The 22610-nt window shown below is 41.9% G+C and overlaps 2 protein-coding genes and 1 long non-coding RNA gene across 3 annotated transcripts; 1 reads left to right on the top strand and 2 right to left on the bottom strand.

Moving 5' to 3' along the window:
* The first annotated feature begins 3180 nt into the window (after nucleotides 1-3180).
* On the top strand, nucleotides 3181-4566 carry LOC306745421. Its single transcript, XR_013771113.1, has 3 exons — nucleotides 3181-3353; nucleotides 3962-4073; nucleotides 4286-4566. It is a non-coding gene; the product is annotated as an uncharacterized lncRNA (long non-coding RNA).
* A 6911-nt stretch (nucleotides 4567-11477) lies between these two features.
* On the bottom strand, nucleotides 11478-14460 carry rpz4 (rapunzel 4). Its single transcript, XM_079227541.1, has 2 exons — nucleotides 14338-14460; nucleotides 11478-14193 (listed from the first exon to the last, which is right to left on the bottom strand). The coding sequence occupies exon 2, from the start codon at nucleotides 14171-14173 to the stop codon at nucleotides 12998-13000; it is 1176 nt and encodes a 391-aa protein (XP_079083667.1). The 5' UTR covers nucleotides 14174-14193; nucleotides 14338-14460; the 3' UTR covers nucleotides 11478-12997.
* Nucleotides 14461-17916: 3456 nt separating this feature from the next.
* On the bottom strand, nucleotides 17917-22118 carry rpz5 (rapunzel 5). Its single transcript, XM_079227629.1, has 2 exons — nucleotides 21989-22118; nucleotides 17917-20463 (listed from the first exon to the last, which is right to left on the bottom strand). Exon 2 carries the CDS (start codon nucleotides 20394-20396, stop codon nucleotides 19215-19217), a length of 1182 nt encoding a protein of 393 aa, XP_079083755.1. The 5' UTR covers nucleotides 20397-20463; nucleotides 21989-22118; the 3' UTR covers nucleotides 17917-19214.
* Nucleotides 22119-22610: the final 492 nt, after the last annotated feature.

The following is a 22610-nucleotide window of genomic DNA, read 5'->3' as shown; positions in this document are numbered from 1 at the left end:
ATCCTCTCCGCCCCCTGGCTGCGCCTAGATATCCTGTCCATGAAGGTCACGAACAGGACCGGTGATAAAGGGCAGCCCTGGCGGAGGCCAACACCCACCGGGAACGTGTCTGACTTATTACCGAGGATACGAACACAGCTCCTACTGCAGGCGTACAAAGACCGGATAGCCCGTGCCAACGGGTCCGGCACCCCATACTCCCGCAGCACCCCCCACAAAAACCCCCGAGGGACCCGGTCGAAAGCCTTCTCCAAGTCCACAAAGCACATGTAGACTGGTTGGGCAAACTCCCAGGACCCCTCCAGTAGTCTTGCAAGGGTAAAGAGCTGGTCCACTGTTCCACGACCGGGACGGAATCCGCACTGCTCGTCTTGAATCTGAGGTTCGACAAGCGGTCGGAGCCTCCTTTCCAGCACCCTGGCATAAGCTTTTCCCGGGAGGCTGAGCAGTGTGATGCCACGATAGTTTGAGCACACTCTCCGGTCCCCCTTCTTGAAGATGGGAACCACCACCCCGGTCTGCCAGTCCATGGGCACTGTTCCCGACCCCCATGCGACACTGAAAAGGCGTGTCAACCAAGACAGCCCAACAATGTCCAGCGCTTTCAGCATCTCAGGGCGGATCTCATCCACCCCTGGCGCCTTGCCACCAAGGAGCTTTTTGACTACCTTAGCGACCTCTGCCAGGGATATGGGAGAAACCACCCCAAAGTCTTCCGGCGCTGCCCCCTCTCCGGGGGACATGTTGGCCGGGTTTAGGAGTTCCTCAAAGTGCTCTTTCCACCGCCCGACGATGTCCCCAGTCCGGGTCAGCTGCTTCAGGAGACCCCTGGGCCAGCCAGGCCCGAAAGGCCTCCTTCTTCAGTTTGACGGCTTCCCTCACCCCCGGTGTCCACCACCGGGTTCTCGGGTTGCTGCCACGACAGGCACCGATGACCTTCCGGCCACAGCTCCGAGCAGCCGCGTCCACAATAGAGGCCTTGAACATGGTCCACTCGGGTTCCATGTCCCCAGCCTCCCTCGGGATTTGTGAGAAGTTCTTCCGGAGGTGGGAGTTGAAGACCTCCCGGACAGGATCCTCCGCCAGACGTTCCCAGTTCACCCTCACTACACGTTTGGGCTTGCCAGGTCTTTCTAGCCGACTCCCCCGCCATCTGATCCAACTCACCACCAGGAGTTGATCAGTTGACAGCTCTGCTCCTCTCTTCACCCGAGTGTCCAAGACATACGGCCGCAGATCAGATGATACGACTACAAAGTCGATCATTGATCTCCGGCCTAAGGTGTTCTGGTACCAGGTACACTTATGAGCCACCTTATGCTCGAACATGGTGTTCGTTATGGACAAACTGTGGCTAGCACAGAAGTCCAACAACAAAACACCATTCGGGTTCAGATCGGGCAAGCCGTTCTTCCCAATCACGCCCCGCCAGGTTTCTCTGTCATTGCCCACGTGAGCGTTGAAGTCTCCCAGGAGAACTATGGAGTCGGCAGGCGGCGCCAGGACCCCTCCCACCGACTCCAAGAAGGCCGGATGCTCCGAACTGCTGTTCGGTGCATAAGCACAAACAACAGTCAGAGCTTTACTCCCTGCAACCCGTAGGCGCAGGGAGGCAACCCTCTCGTTCTCCGGGGAAAACTCCAACATAGCAGCGCTCAGCCGGGGGCTCGTGAGTATCCCCACTCCCGCCCGGCGCCTCTCACCCTGGGCAACTCCAGAAAAGGACAAAGTCCAACCCTTCTCCAGGAGCTTGGTTCCAGAGCCCATGCTGTGCGTGGAGGTGAGCCCAACTATATCTAGCTGGTACCGCTCCACCTCCTCCACCAGCTCCGGCTCTTTCCCCGCTAGCGAGGTGACGTTCCACGTCCCTAGAGCTAGTCTATGCTGCCGGCGATTGGCTCGCCCAGGTCTCCTGCCTGGCCCGCCGCCCGGTCTGCATAGCACCCGACCCCGATAATTCTCCCCGCGGGTGGTGGGTCCACGGGGTGACTGCTGCTCCATGTTGTTTCTTCGGGCTGAGCCCGACCGGGCCCCATGGGCGAAAGCCCGGCCACCAGACGCTCGCCGACGAGCTCCCCTCCTGGGTCTGGCTCCGGGAGGGTGCCCCGGTTTCCCTTGTCCGGGCGAGGTAGCTTTAAACCGTGGGCTGCTATTCATCAGGGTTTTTTTGAACCGCTCTTAGTCTGGGCTCTCCCCCGAGACCTGTTTGCCTTGGGAGACCCTATCAGGGGCTGACGCCCCGGACAACATAGCTCCCAGGATCACTGAGCCACTCAAACTCCTCCACCACGTTAAGGTGGCGATTCATTGGAGGAGTCTGATTTTTCTTTGATTAATCAGAAGACACGTCTTATTTTTATACATTCCTTTAATGACAGATGTTAGGACCTGGACACTTTTTATTTTTTATTCACTGCAGGCATTAATTTAAATCCAGTGACAAATGAGACTTCAGTCTCTCTCTGTTTCGGGGAAAAAAGGAACGCCACTATGAGGTGTAGTCGTGGTAGCAAATCATCTGATGTCAAAATCAGAGAAGAGATGAGGAGTTTTGTTTTGAAACAGAATTTTGAACTGAGCCATGTTGGTTTTGAAAAAGCTGACTTTTCAGAATGAAACGGATCACTTTTCAGTGCTTTGTTTTTATGTTCAAATATCAAAAATCTTTCTCCACAATGGCGGACTTCACTTCTAATCCAATCCCTGCGCTTCCTCTGGTAACAAAGGCGATAAAACAACAAATTAATAAAAAAAATGTTGTGAAGCTCTCTGCAATAGTTCATCTGCATGTGCCTGTCAATCAGTAACCTCATTTGGTCCTCGCTGACAAGTTAACACATTTGGAAATAACGCTATAAAACAGCATCTCATATTTTCACTTTTAATTCTGCCAGATATTATTAAACAGGTAGTGGATTTCTGCTCATGAATAATGTTTAAATTATGAAATTGGAGAGTGTATTAGTGGATTCACTAAGTAGAGGTGAACGTCACTCACGCATCAACGTTAGCGATGCAGCTTGTGGAAGAACAAAGAGCACCGTTCTTCGTTGCAATCAAAACCTTTTTAACTCCAAGCTCCAATTAAATACATAAATAAATGTCCACAATGTCTGAATGAAGCTAAGATATAAAGAAAAGAAATGTGTAAAAACGTACGCCGTGAAGTCAAAAGAATAAAGTAGTCTTTCTTCTCAGGTGGGCTTTGCTGTGTTGGTGAACATAATTGGCTCTATCTTCGCCATTATTGGCGTTGTGCTGTACGCCGTGGACATTGGAGATGTCTTCACCTTCAACTTTTGTGACGACAATGCATATAGTTCTGATGACAACTGCAAATATACTATTTCCAGGTAAGCATACTTTTAAAGGATCAAGCTGTTTTTATGCAGCAGTATTTTTGTTGTTGTTAACACACCCCATTAGTTTAGCCCGTCACTCAGCACTTTCCAACTTGTCTGCTCCGTCTGTGGCGCTCAGCTCAGTCGTAAATCATTAAAAACTTCCTACGTATACATAGTTAGATGATTTTTTTTTTAAAGGCTCCTCAATTTCCTTAAACTGCTTGGAACTGTAGTCTTTAGCAATTGTTACTCAGAGGAGTTAATACAGAATTAGTTGAGACTATTTTCAACTTCTGTTATATATATATATATAATATATATATATATATATATATATATATATATATATATATATATATATATATATATATGTATATATATATATATATAAAATCTATGGAAAAGAATGAAACTCAGTGTGTATTGTTGTCCTTTTAATGGGATTTGTTGACAATGACAAAGATATTGAATTTTTCCAGCCTTGTCCTTTAAAATTCCAAACTGACATTTGGCAGTTTCATAGTGCAGGAATCTATTCCCATTTTAAAGTTGAGTTTGAAATACCCGCAACTCAAACTGAATTCCTTCCTTTTTATGTGTTTCTTGTTGCGTACCAGCGGTTGCTGACAGCCATGGACATCACTATGATCATCTGTTCTCCCACTGTGTGTCTGCATCATGTTCACTGTGCTGGGCACCTACGCTCTGTTCAACCTGAGGAAGCAAAAGGTACGAACACACCCGAGCACTATCCAAGTCAAATAGTGATCGATTGTACTTGTAGTTGTACTCCCGGTAGCATTAGTAATGGCAGCAGTTGTAGTAGGGTTACAGTAAGTGGTTATATTAGTGAATGTAGTGTACAACTTGAGTAACAAGTTGACTTTACTGAACTCTCTCATGTTGTCACGTTATGAAGGTGGACTTTGTTGTGTCAGCAGGGCGGCAGAGATGAGGAGATTTACCAGCCAGTGTTGAAGGAAGTCCTCATGACCAGTCCTGGTGCCTAAAGTCTATCAATTACGCTTCCAAACACAAGATGATGATGTCGGAGGACGATAAGCAATACATCGTTGTAATCCTTTAATATAGCACCTTAAAACAAACAGCATTTTTTTTCTAATCACAAGTACACTACAATTGTATGCTGAAGAGAAAATACCGTCCGTAGTCTGGCACAGGTTGAATGGTAATTTTAACGTTGTGGGGATTGTTTTGAAATATACAGTATATCCTTTTATTAACTTCTGGATTATGTTTTAAAGTAAACTTTCTTGAATAAAGGTAAAAATGGTGAAAACATTTTTGAGTTTTTCAAATTTCAGGAATGAGATTCAATTCACTTCATTGGGGAGGCAGACATCTCAAACTCTAATTTCATGTAAACTAAATCATCAGCATGGATGCAACAGCATTGGTTATGTTTATCCCCCCGTTTTCTGGGAAAGTAATGACTTATTACATATTCACCAAGGGTACCACAGTATGCACGATCTGAAGTATACACAAAATATAATACTTGATGGCAGGGAAATGATCAGGAGACTAGAAATGAAAGTCCATTTAACATGTATCGTACCTGTAGGGGTACATAGGAAATACAAAAAATAATGGCAAACATGTTTTGGATTCGGCTATTTAACCAACTTTCATTGATGTGAATGTGGTGCACGTAATAATACATTTGAATCAACGCCCATGATAGGTTAGGTAGGCTGTGTTGCAGGCCTGTTGTCTGTAATGACACTGTTGACCACTAGGTGGTGTCCATTCTCTAAGATACACACTTGTACATTACCTGCTGTGTTGTTCCTTTAGCTGTACATGTACATTTTTTCTTATTTTGAGAAGGGAGCAAGCTCTACTTTATCCAATACTGATATAAGCCTAATTCATATTGATGCTATTGATTATAATCACTGAAAAAGAATATTGAATATAAGTTAAATTTCAAAACATCATTTGCGACAGCTAAATACAAATACTTAAAAAAAAAAGAAAACTGATATGTTGGAGGAGACAAAGCATGAAACTTAATAAATAACAAATATTTTATAGGAATGGCAAAAAGTCAAAAAGTTTGTGAAAAACCTAAAGAACGCTGAATCCTGGTGTCTGTGTTATCCTGAGAAAATAAAATAAAAACTGAATTAATCTAAACAGTTTGTTATGTCAGAGATAAGGATAGAGACGGTCTTGCAGATGATCTATCGTCAACCATTTCTCATTTCATATGTCTTTCTATTACACTTATTTGTATTTCTCCCCATTTTTCATAGTCAGTCATTGCCACAACAGTCAGAATCATTGCTTTGTGTTCCAGATGGAACTTTAATCTGGTTTGAAATGCATTAATTCTGATTAATTAATTAATTTTAATAAAGTTATTCTGAATTCATTCAAAGCTAGTGATTATCCAGCTGAAAAGTACTCTTTTAATCACCCCTAAAAAAATGTTTTACGGTCAGTTTAAAGACACAATCCCTGATTTTGTAAAGTACTCGTACATAAATAAAAATGTATAGTTTTAAAATATTTCAACTCTGAGAGGAAATTGTGAATTCTGGGAGGTAATTGGGCCCTGAAGGGTAAAGCAGGCGTTTTCTTGTTATTAACTCTAGACTCTCACACATGTGGAGGTGACGAAGGCACCTGTCCTATTTGTATGCGGCCTACAAGATTCGGTTCTCATTTAAATTACAGCAGGTGCCTCAAATGTACTTGTTGATTCATGTTGAATTCCTGTTGCACAATAGTTCCAAACCCACAGAGCGGCTTAAGGCAGAGCCACAGGTATGTCTGTGTTTTTCATGTGTTATCAATCCTGAATGATGAGGTGTAAGACATCTACGTAACCTGTGTTTAAAGGTACAGCTTCCAGAGCCAAGATCAAAACACAGGACTGGAGGCCGATGCTTTCACAAATGACTTACTGAACACCCTTATTATTACCACTGAGTTGCCCTTGAGCCCTTAAACCTCAACTTCCCTACTTAAAAGTGCATGTGAATTTCATGTTTTCATATATCATATTCATGGAATATGATATTTACATGTAAAATATCACACAATATTTCACATATGAACTGTACAAATACCTCACATTCACATATTCATGGGTAATGCTGTTTCACACTAGCTCATGCATGTAAAACTGTCTTGGATATCTTACATTTCAAAATATCCCAAAATCACAAGCACCAATATGATGTCAATGTATCACGTTTGGAATGAACACAAACCAGATGCCTATGTGAATGTTTCACACGTGAAATGATATTCATGTGTTTTTAAGTACTTGCTCTTAGAGACGCTGGATACATAAATAAAGGTGAAAAACGAAATACTGATAAACTGAACAGAACCATGTTGTTTTACTGTTGGCCACAGATACACTGCTCCAGAATTAAGGACTGTGTTCTTGGCTCCAGTCAAAGTGTTTTTGTCTTCTACCGTAATGGGAGAGAAACCAGTCAGGAGTTATTCTAAATACTGAAGATGTGCAGATGGTGACTGAAGGCTTTGCATAGTTTGTGCTGGTGTCATTGTTTGTTATTATATTGCAAAACAGACATTGGAGTCACTGCTCGTACAATGTCTGGAAGAAAAGTTGTATGAAAGGATCTGAACGAAGCCTCAGGTTACATTTTGAAGGCAATACCAGAGCTAACTGTGATACCCCTGTAAAGCTCCTTAGTAGAGGGTTTTCTTTGACGCAGTCAGAATGCAGTGCCACATACGCTTGCTGGGTCATGCCCGGACGCTGGTATGTGAGGAGGGGAAGGCCAGAAGATCACAGTAACAAGGGTGAGGAAGGGGTCCATCGTGAGTGAAAGTTGGTCAAGAAGTTTGTGTTTTTTTTACTTTTTATCCCGCAAATGATTTATGGATTTTAGTTGACTTAATTCAGAAGTCATTAAACTAGATGCAAATCAAAACCTTTCAAACTGAATGAATTGTTATTTGGCCACGTGGAAGCAGCGCAGCAAGCTGTGAATAAATCATTGAAATATTATCAACCAAAAACTCCAAACTTTAGTCCAAGGTAAAAAAAAAACATTGAGTAGAGCAGCTTTATCAGTATAAAAATAAATCAATGGAAAAATAAACAAATGATTGACATTGCGTAATCCAGCGAGGTCATAAACATATTGATAACTGATAAACTTCATTGAGTTTTGTGTTGATGTCTCCTTCACTTCATTCAGCATCAACAGACTATTTCAGGTTCCTCAAACTGGACACAGACGGAAACCTGCTGGTCTGAAAAGTGAAGCCAATGCCTTGAACTTGCATTCTTCATAGTAGCCATCAGGGCTTCTCTCTTGATTTATTACCTCAGTAAACATTGTAAACATTACTTTTTGTTGGCAACTATAGTTTCAAGGCTTCTTTAATATAGCATCATGTTAATTTAGTAAATGAACAACATAGTAAAGTCTAAATCTCATTTAGAGTCAAATACACCATAAAGTAGGGTAGGCTTTAGGGCGTGGCTACTGTATGATTGAGAGGTCGTTGCCAGCGTTGTCCAGTCTGGGATTTGTCTGTGTTTTCGTCTTAGAACTGTAACCCTTTCACAGTGAGTTTCAGTTAGTGAAAGTTGATTCTAAAATGTTTGGTTCGCTTAAAATGTCTTAAACAGTGTTCTGTTGTACTTAGCTTCACCCTCTCGGGTCACTTAAAGTTGCAAAAAAACAAGATGGTGACACCAAAAACCAAGATCGCGACGATCAAAATGCAGAGCTTGAGGCTTCAAAATACCAAACGTATTTGTTTCCTCTTCTTAAAATAAGATTGAGTTAGAACCCTGAGCCCTGAGAAGACGATGTCTCTCAGAAAACTGGCCCCTCCCACGCACCATCTGACCTGAACCATCCAATTCAAATATGTGATAAAAAATGTTATTTCCCCAAATGACTGCTATTCCTATTGAGTTAAGGCAGAGTTGAGGATTACGCTGAGGTGACGGGTGGCAGCACAATGTATTCCTGCAAAGCGGGCGAAACCTTTCGTTGCACGTGATGTTTTTCTGCGTTCCTGAGGTCAACTGACGATCCGGACTCAATGCAGGGCTGTGTGGCCCAATCATATTCATGGTCCAGTAATTCTGGTCTGATTAAAAGCACCACTTCCCCTATTCCAATGGTTTGTATCAGCAGCCCCGTTGGCCCACCTGGGCGTAGAAAGAAACTGGCCTGTAGCAGCCTTTCAAAGGAAAACAGATCAGGAGCTCGCCAACAACGTGTACTTAAATTACTCTAATTAGTTAGTTCTATTGTACTATTTTATTCCTGCATAGCAATTTTGTTCAGAGTCAAAGTTTTCTAGTTGCATAAATTAAGATAAATATGGGTTAAAATACTCATTGGCTCATCAGCAGCATTGGTGGAGACCAAAAACAAAGCTAAAAGACAGTGGATATTGGACTGGTATTCATCAGATGACCATAAACATGACTCCAAATGAATGATACTGTTGATCTTTAATCTGCTGGATGTATACATATACAACTGTTTGCTCAAAGGTTTGTCAGATCAACTTAAAAGATGATGATTTCTTGTCCACTTTCCTAAATGACAAAAATGTAGAAATATATCCAGAAAATTCTAAAAGGTTTTCCCATATTGCAGATGTTTGTCAATGATGATCATTTTCAGGCTTGTTTTCTGGAGGTTTCTTTCCCTCAAAGTTGCTGATAAAGCAGTTTGTGGGCCTCAGCTGTCTGAGCATTGACGTAACTCGGTCATTTGCTAATGGAATTTTGGAAACTCTTGTAAGAGATTTGCTTCATTAAAAAGCAAAGGGAAAGCTCTACATTCCTTCTGTCTCAGTCTGGTTCCATTGGCAAACAGGTATCAGACAACAAGGTATGTCTCCTCTGTGAGCCAGATTTGATAATTTGAGTGTTTTTCCTGACATCAAAAGACTGTCTGAGCTCCCCAAATTTCTTGCTGTTATTACAGTATTCTTTATATTTCTTATGCTGGACAAAATCCCATCTCTCCTTTGGTTTGATATACGCTTTAACTCCACATCATTGTCCATGTTATTGTGTTTTATTGTTGTGCACCTATTGCACATCTTTCGGGGTTTGCTTGTCTGTCTCTTTACAGCCTGTTGAGACTTGCTTGTGACTGTATAAATAAATTGAATGACCTTGAATGTGTCGCAGTAGATCCAGATACAGAGAATATGCGGCACTGACTAGACCACAGATTCCCAACCTTTTTTTGGCTCAACACGTTTGTTTGATTCATAAACTAGTCAAAGTCATCTAACAACTCTTAGTTCCCCTGTTAAAGTTACATATTTGAATGAGCATTTCAAGCAAAGAGAGTTTCACCTCCTGAGATCATTTTAACATGTTCTAGAGTCCTGAAGAAGTGGAACTACACAGTATTTCACAAGGAAAGAGACGAGACAAGATACACCTGTTCTCTTCTCTTCCTTGCTATCTTGTGAGAGGTACCTTATTGTATCTTATCTTGTGAGCCCTCAGATTGATCTCTGGAGCTGTTGGGGGATGGGTTGGGAAACCAGTGTAACAGATTAACATGAAGCTGTTTACTTGCTGTCATTGTTCGGGGCATCAATCATGACAACAGCTGTTTAGATCAGCTGGTCTCCTCTATCCAATAAGCACAACGAAACAAGTACATCACTAGCCTATCATCGTGCTGCTGTCTCTTTTAAATATGACCCCATATGACCCTATATGTCCCTATGTCCCTATACTTTCAGTTAATTCATGTAGTTGTTACGTACCCCTCCATCTCCCCATCTCCGCCCAGTCTTCGCAGATCCATCAGCTTCATCAACTCATCATTCTATCAGCCTCATCAGCACCACCAGGTCTTGACTCCACGGGGGATTCACCTTGTTGCTGATCGGGGCAGACAGCCCTCAATTACAAATCTTCCTGTAGAGTCCAAACGCCAAAGACTCAGAAACTTTATCATCACATATCATCTGTTAACAATAAACAATAATCCTTTCTTTATTTGACTGGTCTCTCCTAATTGAAATCTCTTTAGCGTGTTGGAGAAGTATGGTTTCAACAGCAACTGTCTCTGAAAAATAAAGAGTTCCCATACAATGAAATTGGTTTCCCGATGTCCACACGGGGAGGAGGGTTGGGGTGAATGGGTCAAACAATCAAGGAGACAGCTTTACATGTCCCGCATAAAAAAAAAAAAACACATGTTAAACCACATGTAACCACATGTTTAAAACTGTTTTTAAACTGAGACTGTAATCTGGGGGACTAAATATCTCCTTCAAAACTTAATTGAGAGTCTAGTCGTATGGGAACGTATATCATTTTGTAGGTGACAAGGTTGGTTTGACGGGTTGTCTCTAGTGAACATGAGAGATATTCATCCTGAAATATAGTTTTCTCTTTCATTGTAAATTTGATTGGCTTATTTGTCACAAAAGGTCAGAGGTCACAAAGGTCACATTTAGCCTGAGTTCACTGTGTCATTTTCTTTGCTTCCGCTTAAATGTCCAATCCAAGAACTCGTAGTGGAAATACAGACAACTATCTTTGACCCACTTGTTTTCCTGTGCACTTGTTCATTTCGGTTCGGGCACTTGACCCGCCAGTGTGCTCCACTGCAGGGCCCTGAGTCTTTGTACGCCGAAGATAGAAAAGCCACAACCACATAATTATAGAGCACTATGGGTGTTTCCAAACAAGCTAACCAGAATATCATTTTCCTCTTCTCTCTTTTTCTCCCAAAGATGTAAGATTTCTCCACAGAGCAGTTGGGTGTTACATCCTCTGCTCTGTGACACCTCAGTGGAGTGGAATTTGATGTGGTATTGTGCATTTAGCTTTCAAGAGTCACCGTATTAAAGGAAAAGCTTTTTTAGTGAAATGCATAATAAGGACACACATTTGTGGTGCAAGTGGTGCAATCACAAATATTAGCAATCAGATCTGTTATATTTGATCAACAAGTGAACAATAAATGAATTGATTAACAATGTCATTATTATTAACACTGCAGTTAACTTGTTTTACTCATAGCAGGTATTACCCCCTCCAGTAACCAGACAGACAGTCAGAGGTTTGTGTGTCACAACAACCAACACACTGTGAGTCAGTCACAAAAATAAACAAACAAATGATGATGACTTTTTTTATTCGTAATATTTTGGTATGACATTCATTGATTTGGTGTACCAATAGGATTTTGACTCTGAGACACTGATAATCCAAATGTACTGTGTGAAAATAGAAATAATAAAGTGCAAGATGAACATTTTATCAATCACTTAGTATTGATAACTACAGTAAATACGGGGCAAGTTTGGGTCAATTGGTCACATGTTTAAAGACATTATTAAACTTATAGGCGATAACATATAGACAAAGAACACACACAAATTACAGCGGTTTAAAATAAAAAAGTGATCTAAAACAATAACAGGTCAGTGGTGTCTTTCTTCAGTGTCTACAAGTACATATTTCTTACAAAGTAGTGTTGATGTTGGACAAATTTTGATCAAAGCTTTAAAAAAAAGATCCCAACCCATGGTTTACCTTCTATAATTCAACAAAGTAAATATTTCACCATTGAGCAGGTACAACCTTCCAGTTTGTGTTGCAACACCACATGAAACCGTGACTCAAGAGGGGCTATGCTCGGCATCTGTCTGCAGTGTTGCCGTCACTACGCCTCGGCATGTTCGTGGCAGGGTGTGTAAATAAAGTTTCATGGGTACCAGTTCACGACAGCCAACGCTATGTGGGGCCTTGTATCGTTTCTGCTTTGCTTGTGCTGTGCAGCAGGCAGTGACTTTTTGAGAAGTATGAGTAGTGAAATCAAAATGAAGGTTTCTGTCAGTCTGTGAAAATATCTGGAGACATTTCTCTCTTGTAGCTTTGTCCACAACAAGGCGAGGTCACCGCTTATCACCACCAGCAAGCAACACAATATCTCTGTAAGACAGCTGGATTCTAAGTCAACAACTTTCCCAAAACAAAACAACCACGTCCACCTGAAACTAACAGCGAAAACACAGTCGTAGATCACATACTAGAATTCCTCAGCAACTGTGAACTTGCAGATTATTACGTTACACGATTGAGCAATTTCATAGCAAAAAGAGACATATAATACAGCCTAAAGAGAAGAGCCGAGCTCTTCTGCCTGTTCAGAGAATACAGCTAAGCACAGCTATAGGGGATGAAAAGGTCATTATTCTTAGTGAAAGAAAGTTACTTTCTTGTGGAAGTCTGTCTATATGACATATATTGCATGTCTGTCCAGCCTGGGAGACGGATCCCTCTCAGGCGTTCTTCTTTTCCCCCAATTAAAGTATTTTTCTCCTGATCTAAATCAAGGGTCTAAGGATAGAGGGTTTCGTATGCTGCACTGACTGTAAAGCGCCTGTAGACAAATTGTAATATTGGATGAATATATACAATTGACCTGATTTGATGCACCCATAATACAATAAACAAACAGTTAACATCTTTAGAAAAAGAGAATAATTTGGTAAAAAAAGACTCAATTAAGGCACAAAATGTGAAGTATTTAAAGACTAAGGCAGCGATAGACTCTGTGAATATCCGTGTAAATATGAAGTAACCTACAAAGTGAATGATTGACTTTTGAGAGTTTTTTTCCGCGTTTAAAACTTCAGGCACAGTGAACGCAGACGTAGAGGTTCTTGTGCTCCTCCCAGTAGTGGAGCTCATCTGTGAAGCTCCAGGAGCAGGCCAGGTCTTTGCTGGTTTTGACCGTGTGGACCACGCAGGAGCCGGGCAACTTCTCATACAGGACCTCGGCTACACCCACCACCGTGAGCTTCTTCTGACTCTGGATCAGCTGCTGGATGTGATTGCTGTCCACAGGCTCGGGCGAGGAGCTGTAGGACACCCAGACGTTAAGTTTCTCATCTGATGAAGGGACCTGGAAGCGACTCTTCCCTGTCGGGCAGTGGTAATCCTTCTTGTTGGCAAACAGGCCTGAAGGGGACCTGAAAATACGCACGGACCAGCCCACCCAATCGTACTTCTTCTTCAGTATCTTTATGATAGCATCAGCTAGCTGCTGGTTGGTTAAGTTTGACTCGTCTCTCACCAGTCGACGGGAATCCATCTCGGCCTGTTTGGGGAAGCTGACGATGCAGTCTTCAATGACGGCATTCATTTTAAGTTGGACGGTCTTCATCTTCTCACCCCACTCTTTCAGAAGCGCGTCCTCCTCATCGTACCCCTTCAGAGCGGCGTGGCCCAAAAGAGCGATGATCCCGATGCAGAAGAGCTTCTTCAGCCTGGCGCAGAAGTCCTCCAACGGCCGGCGACTTTTCTCCTCGTAGTTCAGAGTGATCTCGAGCACGGATTCCCCAGAGAAGTTATCTCCCGTCACAGAGTTGTAGAGGGTGATCAGGTTTTTGTCACCGCCGGACTTGGCGAAATGATCCAGGAAAAGCTTCTTCTTGACCTCCCGAAACTTGGGTTTGGCGTTGAGGATGTCCATGTACTTCCTGAACTGGTTAGTGATGTTCTCCTCCACTGGGAAATACACAGCATCCAATCCGCTCTTCTTGATCTCCTCGTTGATCCGCTGGATTTCCTCGGAGACCCCCTCCAGATGATCTCGCACCTTTTGAAACTGCTCCTTCATGAAAACCGCCTCTTTGCTTTCCACATTGTCCAGAGCCAGTTTAACGATTGGGGCAGCGATGGCGAATATGGGGAAAAGGTCGCCAGCGATGCTGGCCACCATTTCAGCTCCGTGTTCAAACACTTCCATCACAGTCTCCACCGTGTCCTTCCTCTCCGCTACAAGCTGCTGTAGCTGGCTTGCCATCTTTGCTGATGTCTCTCAGGCTGATTGTAATAAGAGAAACATATTGACATGGTTAGAAACAGTCTGTTGTGATATTTAAGCAAGAAAACCTCCTCTAAGAACAATCAAACAGGTAAAACACTGACCGCAAAAGAAAAGACAGAAACAACAAATGTTGGGCTTACTGTTCTTTTCAGTGTTGTTAGACTGCAGCCGGCTCCCTCGCTCCTCTTACGACACAGCAAAAACTGATAAGGAAAGAGAGAAACAGCCAAGTGAGCTTCAGTGCTGGCTGAAGGCCACACCCAGTGAGCAATGACTCAACAATGCAGAGGGAATTCAGCAGTGACGGAGGGCCGGTGTGGGCTGAATTGTTTGTATGCTATTGGTGTGCTTACTGTTGTAAACAGTTTCATCGAGGTGGCTCATTAAACCTTTTAAGTTAAAGTTGTGGTAATTGTGAGAGTAGCTGGTATTGGTCTTAAAGAAGAAGTGTAATCTGTCATTTCTCTTCGTGGAGTATAACTTGTGAAGACAACATGGAGGAGAGCTGACTGACTGCCTAAAAGGGTTTAGTGGTGCTAGAGTCCTCATATCAAGGAAATGACATCCTGTCTTGTGCTTTGCACTTGAAAAACAAGGTCCATTGGATTTTGAAAAAAAAATTATATTCACCAAAACGCCTCCTCCCAAAGTACAGGAAACGGAGAAAAAGCTGACTGGCAGAGTAACCCAGATTGATTTTCTAGGCATGTTTGGACATGTCCTTTTGCAAAATTGGAAAAGTGTTATTTGGGTGGAAATCTAATTTGAATGCAAGATGATGGAACAGTCTTCTACTGGCTGCACAAACTCAGTCTCACATTAATTTTTCACACAGCAGCTCAAGCAACATGTTTTAATTCATGTTTCTGGCCTTCAGAGAGGCTTTTTTTTTAATTTGGGGCTGAAGGAGGAGCAGCAGCAGTGCTTCAGCAGTGTTTCAGCCCAGTCAATAATGGAGCAGCAGGCGTGGGAAGTGATTAAGTGTAAGAGGTTAAACTTGCTGGGCAAGGGTGCGTTTTCCAGTGAAACTCAGCAAGTTACCACAGCAACAAGACAATGGAAAATAATCTGTCAGCTTGTTATTCTTTCTGCTGAAGTGTGCTCTGTGCCGGTAATCTAGCTCGACTGCAGAAGATTTCTGTGAGAAGATATCACCCATTTCTCAGTCTGATGCATCAAACACTTCTACAGCAGTCAGACACATCTGCAGGCCTCCACAGACAAGAAGGCTGTCAACACTGGTGACTCCATTCCAACATGGATTTACAGATCTCAACAAAGGTTTAGGGGGTAGTTCAACATTTGTGGGAAACACACTTATTCTCTTTCTTCCTGAGAGTTGAACTCATATCTGGTTGTCGGGAGATTAAGAGATTTGAACTGAGCCAGGCTGTTTCCCCCTGTGTGCAGGCTTTATGCTAAGCTAACCATCTGCTAGCTGTAGCGTCATATTTAAAGGACAGACATGATAGTGATATTGATCTTCTCATATACTCTTGGCCAGAAAGCCAAATTCATTTTTTTCTGGCTTTTTCCAAATTGGGAAACTATCCCATTAAAGCATCCTTTGAATGTCAACCACAAAGCTCTGTTTCTGCATTAATTGTGAAATAAAATATGTAATATCTGCATAATTTCCTTGTGAGACTTGACAACAAAAACAACAAAGTACAGGACATTCCCGCAGGATGTTAGAGCATTTACAGTTACTGTATCTTATTGGATTTGACCGTGCTAAAACTGTGATTCCTGTTTTCCACTGACGCTATCTATCTCTTTCTCTCAAGGTCCCGGGGGTGGTGTAACTGCAGCTGAGTGCATGTGAAGCACCTTCACACAGTTTGAGCATAAAAGTGCTTGAAGAAATCACATTTTCAGAAACAGAGAACTGAAGGTGCATCTCACCAGAGATATGATTTCCACCCGATAGACACGGATAACAAGTATTGTTTTTTTTACTAATGTTTTCACTCTAGTTACTTTCCAGTGGTGGAACGTAACATACAAATGTTCTTGTAAACATATACTAGACTGTAACTTTGAGGTATTAAGTATTTCCATTTATACTACATTTCAGAGGAAAACATTGTACTCTTTACTTTCTGATTAAGTGTATTAAACCCTATACATTAAAAAAAAGCACTGTTTCCAATATGTTTTGGCTTGTGACACCTCATAAAATACTATATTTGACAAAAGTCAAACAAATAAAATAGATTTGTGTCTAGAATATTTGTTCTTTCTTGTTTCCTGACCCATTAATCATCTCACGACCCCTTAGATTCTTCTTGTAACCCTATGGAGGGCCCGACCTCTAGTTTGGCAACCACTGGACAGGAAATAAATATAAAGTAGTGAGAACTAGCTCCACCTCTACCCGCTATAAAAGCACACGGATGAATCTGTATAAACGATCTAATATTGCAATACATAATAATACGTCAGTCACAGGGGGCCTTTTTTTCTGCAGAAGATACTTTGAGTACTTTTAGCCGATAGTTCTTCTGTATTTTGACCACAGACTGTAGATTTTGACCTACATTTTAAATGCAACTTGTATTTGAATGTGTATTGTGTATAAAATCGAAACTAATAATTTAAGTTTAGCTACATTAGAAACGTGTTAATTTCTCAAAATAAAATAAGTGAAACGTCATGTGCATGCTACCACCTCCATCAAACGATAGTTCCATTAATGTTTCATTAATGTTGTGTGGCAGAGCTTCCTCTGAACACAAAGATGACCAAACCCTCTGACAGCTGACCACTCAGTCTGGCCGCCGAGAGACGAACTAAGCGCTCAGTTAATGCGCCTCTTAATGGAGCATGTATTGATCGGTCCGCGTACAAGGCTTCTAATTGTATCATTCTACAGCCGATGGACAGAGAGCCAAACAAACATCGCAGGTTAACACCACAGACTGGGCTTTTCTGTTACAACGCAACACAAGTGGATAGCGCCATTGAAAAAAGTAAAACACTTCCTGGACAAAAAAAAAAGAAGTGAAGCGGTGGCAACAGATCTGGCAACCAACGCCCATACAAGTCGACGCGTTTCAGTTTAACTGCATTACTTTTACTTTTTTTTCTTTTTGCTGATTCATCTAATCACCCACTTCACTTTATTAAATGAAGCCGCGTTAACAAAATACGCGCATTTGACTTTTTTTTTTACACAGCACGTTGCTGCTGTCAAAGAGGGAGAAAAGAAAAGCTCGATTATATAACGAGAGACTGGAATGGAGTTGATGAAGTGGAATCGATCGTTTTCTATTTCAGTGTCTTATCGCTACCATCACTGTTAACCTATATGAGCCTGTCCACTATGGAACATTTTAATCAGAAAGGCACTCACCTTAAAAAGTTTGCGGAAGAAATACACTAACTTCCAGACTGCGTGTCTTCCTATTGGTCATGTGGCTCTCGTGTTACAGAGGCACACCCAGTCAGACAGAAAAAAGAAAAAGAAACTTGGGTGGTAGAGGATTACAAAAAAAAGTTGTGAGCACAATAGATTGTTGCTGTGGCGATATTATTACAGTTCAACCTCCACCCATTTGATAAACAATGTTATTAAAGCATTACTACTGTTAAAAGAGATGTGCTGTCAGCAGAGCATTAGGCGTCATAATTAATCATGATTTTCAATCATTGTAATAGGTTCTAACTCAAAAAGTGCTTTTGAATAACTGAGTAATGATGACCAATGATGACAAAAATACATTCATATTTTCGTGTTTATTACAAATTAAAGTAAAATATACATATGTATCTTTGCAAAGTGATTGTGGAATAAAGATTTTGGACGTTCGCCCTGCAGCAATATATTGCACCAAAAGCAGCAAGAATATTGATTTTGTTTTATACACATTTATATCAAGGAATGGGCAATATACAAATAATCCGCTACAACAGTGTGTGTCATTTGTTTTCATTTTGTGATATAGGTGGTAAATATTCTCTTAAACAAATTGAGAAATTGTATAAGAAATTAAAAAACAATCTCAACTCAAGGTCCATTTATTTACTTATGTTGCTTTTGGCCATATCAGACTCTTACTAAATATGAATCTCCAGCCAGGAGGCGGTTATCTTAGCTTAGCATAAAGTCTGACAACTGCTATCTTACGCGTCCAAAGGTAAAATAAATCTCACTAGTTTAACGCGTTATATGTTGTTTATTTAACCTGCACGGTGGTTGTGTGACGAGAAGTCCCTGTTAGTAATAGTTCGGCACATAACTTGCAAATTGTCATTTGGCACTTCCTGTCTTCATGCTAAATTAAACTAACGGTCTCCTGGCTGTTGACTCATATCTTACAGACAAACATGTTACACATGGTCTGCATCCTCTTATCTTACTCTTAGCAAGAAGGGGGGCAAGTGTTGAGCTACACAGTTATTTTTACATCAGAAACAGCAGTCCACAAACAATCCCAAATCAAGGTAAAATTGCTTGCTTTGAGACAACTTTCAAAGGTCAATAATGAACTGGGAGGCCTAAAATAACTCAAACAGTACTGCATCACATCAGTGCAACAGGACATTTTATACAAATCTGATAACGCCATAAAGTAGTCTTGCTGTAGTTACTAAATTGCCTACAATGATCTGAGAAATGTTTAAAGGTATTAGAGGGGAAGGTTGCCTTGGTATAAACTGTATGGCTAAGTCCCTCGCAGTTAGAGACTAATATCGTCATATCGCCCAACTCTAGGAATATCCAATGGGGACAGAATCATTACAAGAGTCATTACACTACGTCATAGCTGGCATGGAGATGTAAGACACTGAAAAAACCCATGAAATATATATGTAAAAGAATACAAATCATTACAAGCAAGACAATGAATCACAAGCCAGAAACCTGACAAAGCAGATTATGAATCAACAAAGACAGAATGTATGAATTAATTTTTCAATATTTAATGGAAATATTTCCAGGTCCCTGGTAAAGACATTCATTAATGTATGCGTTGCTCATTCCTGTAAGCGGCTGTACTTTTTTTCTGTGAGCCTACTCGGAGTGGATACACAGGTAGGCTCTTTTGTGTTTACCATAGTAGTAACAATCCTCATGAAAGTTGTTGGACTCCACCACCTCCTTGTAATGGCTGACAGCATGGACCAAGCAGTTGGGGAAGCTCTTGTTCAAGGCCAGAGCCACTTCAATCATGTTCCCCTTCATCTTCTGAATTTCAATCTGCTCCTGGATCTGACTCTTGTTGATGGGCTTGGGGTCAACGCAGAAAGAGACGACCACTTTGATCTTGCTCTTGGTCAAAATGTCAAACCAGTTGGCTCCTCCACTTCCGTGGCACTTCTTTCCGGCCAGCCAGTTGAAAAAAAAAATGCGCTCCTTGTCGCTGAAGGCCCTGATGGACCAGTTCACCCAATCGTATTTCTTAACGAGAGAATCCAGAAGGGATTTGGTGAAATCGTGGTTGATAGCGCCGGGATTCTCCTGTAGCAGGAGCTCCATGTCCAGCTTGGCTTGATCGGCGAAGTTGTCAGTACAGTCATCCACAGCCGCTTTCATTCGTGTCTCCACATCCTCCATCCGTCCCTGCCACTTCTTCACCATCTCCTCCCCCACCACCCCTTCCTTGAGGGCGGAGTGGCCCATGACGGCGATAATGCCCACCACAAAAAGCTTCTTCAGCCGGGCGCAGAAATCCTCAACTGCCCTTCTGCTTCTCTGCTCTGTGGTGACGACTGTTTCAAGCAAGGGGTCTCCCGCGGTGCTCTCTCCAATGACAGCATTGTAGAGGGCGTCCAGGTTCAAGTCGGCATCGGTGTTCTCGTAATGGCTGAGGAACTTCTCCCTTTTCTTCTCTTTGAACTTGGGCTTAGCCGTGACAAAGTCCTGGAACTTTTCGTACTGGCTGAGCATCTGGGCCTCTCGATCAAAGTTCTGCTTGTTCAACGACGACCTCTGCAGCTCCAGGGCAATTTTATCAATCTCATCTTGGATTCCCTCGAGTTGCTGGTTGACTAGTTCAAACTGCTGAGTCAGGTAGCGAGCTTCTTTGCTGTCCGGGTTGCTGAGTATCTCGGCTGAAGCCACGAACACGGCCTCCAAGATGGGGTGGAGCTGGCCCACGGTGGCTGCGAGCACCTCTGAGGCTTGCCCCATGATCTCCACACCTTTCTCGATCTTGTCCCTGTTCAGCACGAGCCAATCTGCCACACCGTTCATCTTTGCGTTATGTATTTCACACTAACTGATCTAAATTGTTTTCCACTGCCAGAGGCTTTGCTGTTGCCTGAAAGAAGAAGAGACATGAAACCCTTGTGAAGTTCATCATAGTTTTATATATTTGATGACATTTCAGAAAACATATGTTCACTTTTTTTTTTAACTTAAATTTGGCAAAGCAAAGCTAAACAGCTGACATAGAGTCTTTTTTTTCTCACAGGACATTTTCCTGACAAACAAAACCCTAAAACGTTATAGCCAACAGCAGGTCATGTCTGCACATGTAGGCATCCAGTTTCATGCCGCACCCTCGAAGCCTCGGCTAATGACAGGGACTCGTTTTTTTAAGCCTTGGTGGCATTGACACATATCAGAAAAAAGCTCATGAAAGTACACAAACGAGGCACACATGGATGGCAATTCAGAACAAATATCAAACATGGTGTGTGTACTCATGAATTATGACGTATTGTGCAACATTGCCATATTGGCCCTTTGAGATGTCTTTTTTTTCTTCTTTTTTTTAACTGCTCCAACAATAGCCAAGACCCAAAGCAAACACAGATGTTCACAACATGGTGAAAGAAGGGGAACACTTTGGGAACGATAGTAGGTTTTCGATGTAAAATACACAAGAGAGATGACCTAACTAATTTCTCGCTCCCTGGAGCCCATATCCAGTTCAGAAAAAGGCACACCCAGGTCTGAGAGAAGAAAATCCCCACCACTGCACTTGCTCAATAATGCAATCACACTTCCCTAATCATTACAGTACCAATGTAATTAAAACTAGTATGCATACAAATGTCTTTTTGGTAGAGAGAAATACAGGTTTATATTATTGCAGTAACTACAGAAAATAGTAATTGCTGCAGTGATGAGATCAGTGGTGTCGTTTCAAAGCCTTGCCTAATACTAATTAGATCTACTTTATTCAACCGCATGCCATCAGTGCTTTTAAGATTCATCCACATCACATCTCCATGTCATTAAAATAACAAAAAAGTGCACCATTTAAAATGTTTACATAATTAAATTCCATTCTAATTGAAAGGTAAAACAAATAACAGTGAAAGTAAATACTTACTGAGTAATAATCTTGGTTTGTGTTTGAAAATATCTTCCCTTGTAAAAACCCCAAAAAGTGTGTCTTCTTTCAGCTCAAAAAGTGAAATATATTTTGTGAAAGGAAAAAAGGCGAGTCGCACACGGCACTTGATTAAACACTGGTCTCCCCTTTCAATGTGATATACTTTGCTACAGAGCTAGAACTTCAATAGGAACCACACACGTAAGCTTTTAACAAGACCACATCCCCCAAAGGACTTAGTTCTTCCTCTGGAATTTCACTTACATACATTTTTTCCTGTAGAAAAACATTTTACCTTTAAAGAAATTAAAAAGCTTCTAATGAAGGCCAGCTTTAATAAAGGTGGGAAATGCTGAACCTACAAAACTGAATATTGAGTTTTTCATTACTTCTTTCTTTCTTTTTCTTTACCTTTTATGGAAAACTATAAATGATGGTTAAGTGGTGAAGTAGATGATGGAGATGCTGAATAAAGAACTAGAGCAGAAAAAGATGAACTCACCTTTCTAGCTAAATATCCAGTGGGCTACGGTCCAGTTATCCAGTAGTCCAGCTGTGCCTATGAGCACCAGCCTCCTAGGGATGTATATATAGACTCCCTCTCTCTCTCTCTCTCGCTCTCTCTCTCTCTGTCTCTCTCTCTCTCTCTCGTCACTCCCCCTTTGGAACTCCTCCATCCCGTTCCAGCATTCCTCAGAAACCCACTCAGAGGGATGAGGGGCCGGCACTGACACAGATAACATCCTGTAAACACTCCCCATGCAGGGACACCATGCACCCTGGGAAAATTAACAAAAAAACAAGACTGGTTTGTGTGTGAGTGTGTCTGCGTTAGAAAGAGAAACAGTCAGACAAGGAGAGCGAGGGAGAGAATGAAAAGGAGACCAATGACAGCAGGGTTCACCAAAGCGACCCATGAGCACAAAACCCCTCTTGTTATGGCTCCCACAAGGTTGCCATGGCCACTGAACTGGTTCCTTTAGCTTCTGTGAGACTGTGCATGCTCCAAAAGCCCAAATAAGCGACCTGTTTGCAACAAGTTTGGATTCCCAGTAAGTTACTAACCTAAATATAAAAAAAAAATCATCACACTTTTTAAGAAACACCTTTGGAGATGATTTGGT

The sequence above is a fragment of the Taurulus bubalis genome (assembly GCF_910589615.1).
Source record: "Taurulus bubalis genome assembly, chromosome: 12".
Classification (NCBI taxonomy): Eukaryota; Metazoa; Chordata; class Actinopteri; order Perciformes; family Cottidae; genus Taurulus; species Taurulus bubalis.
This window is presented reverse-complemented; position numbering and strand designations above follow the sequence as displayed.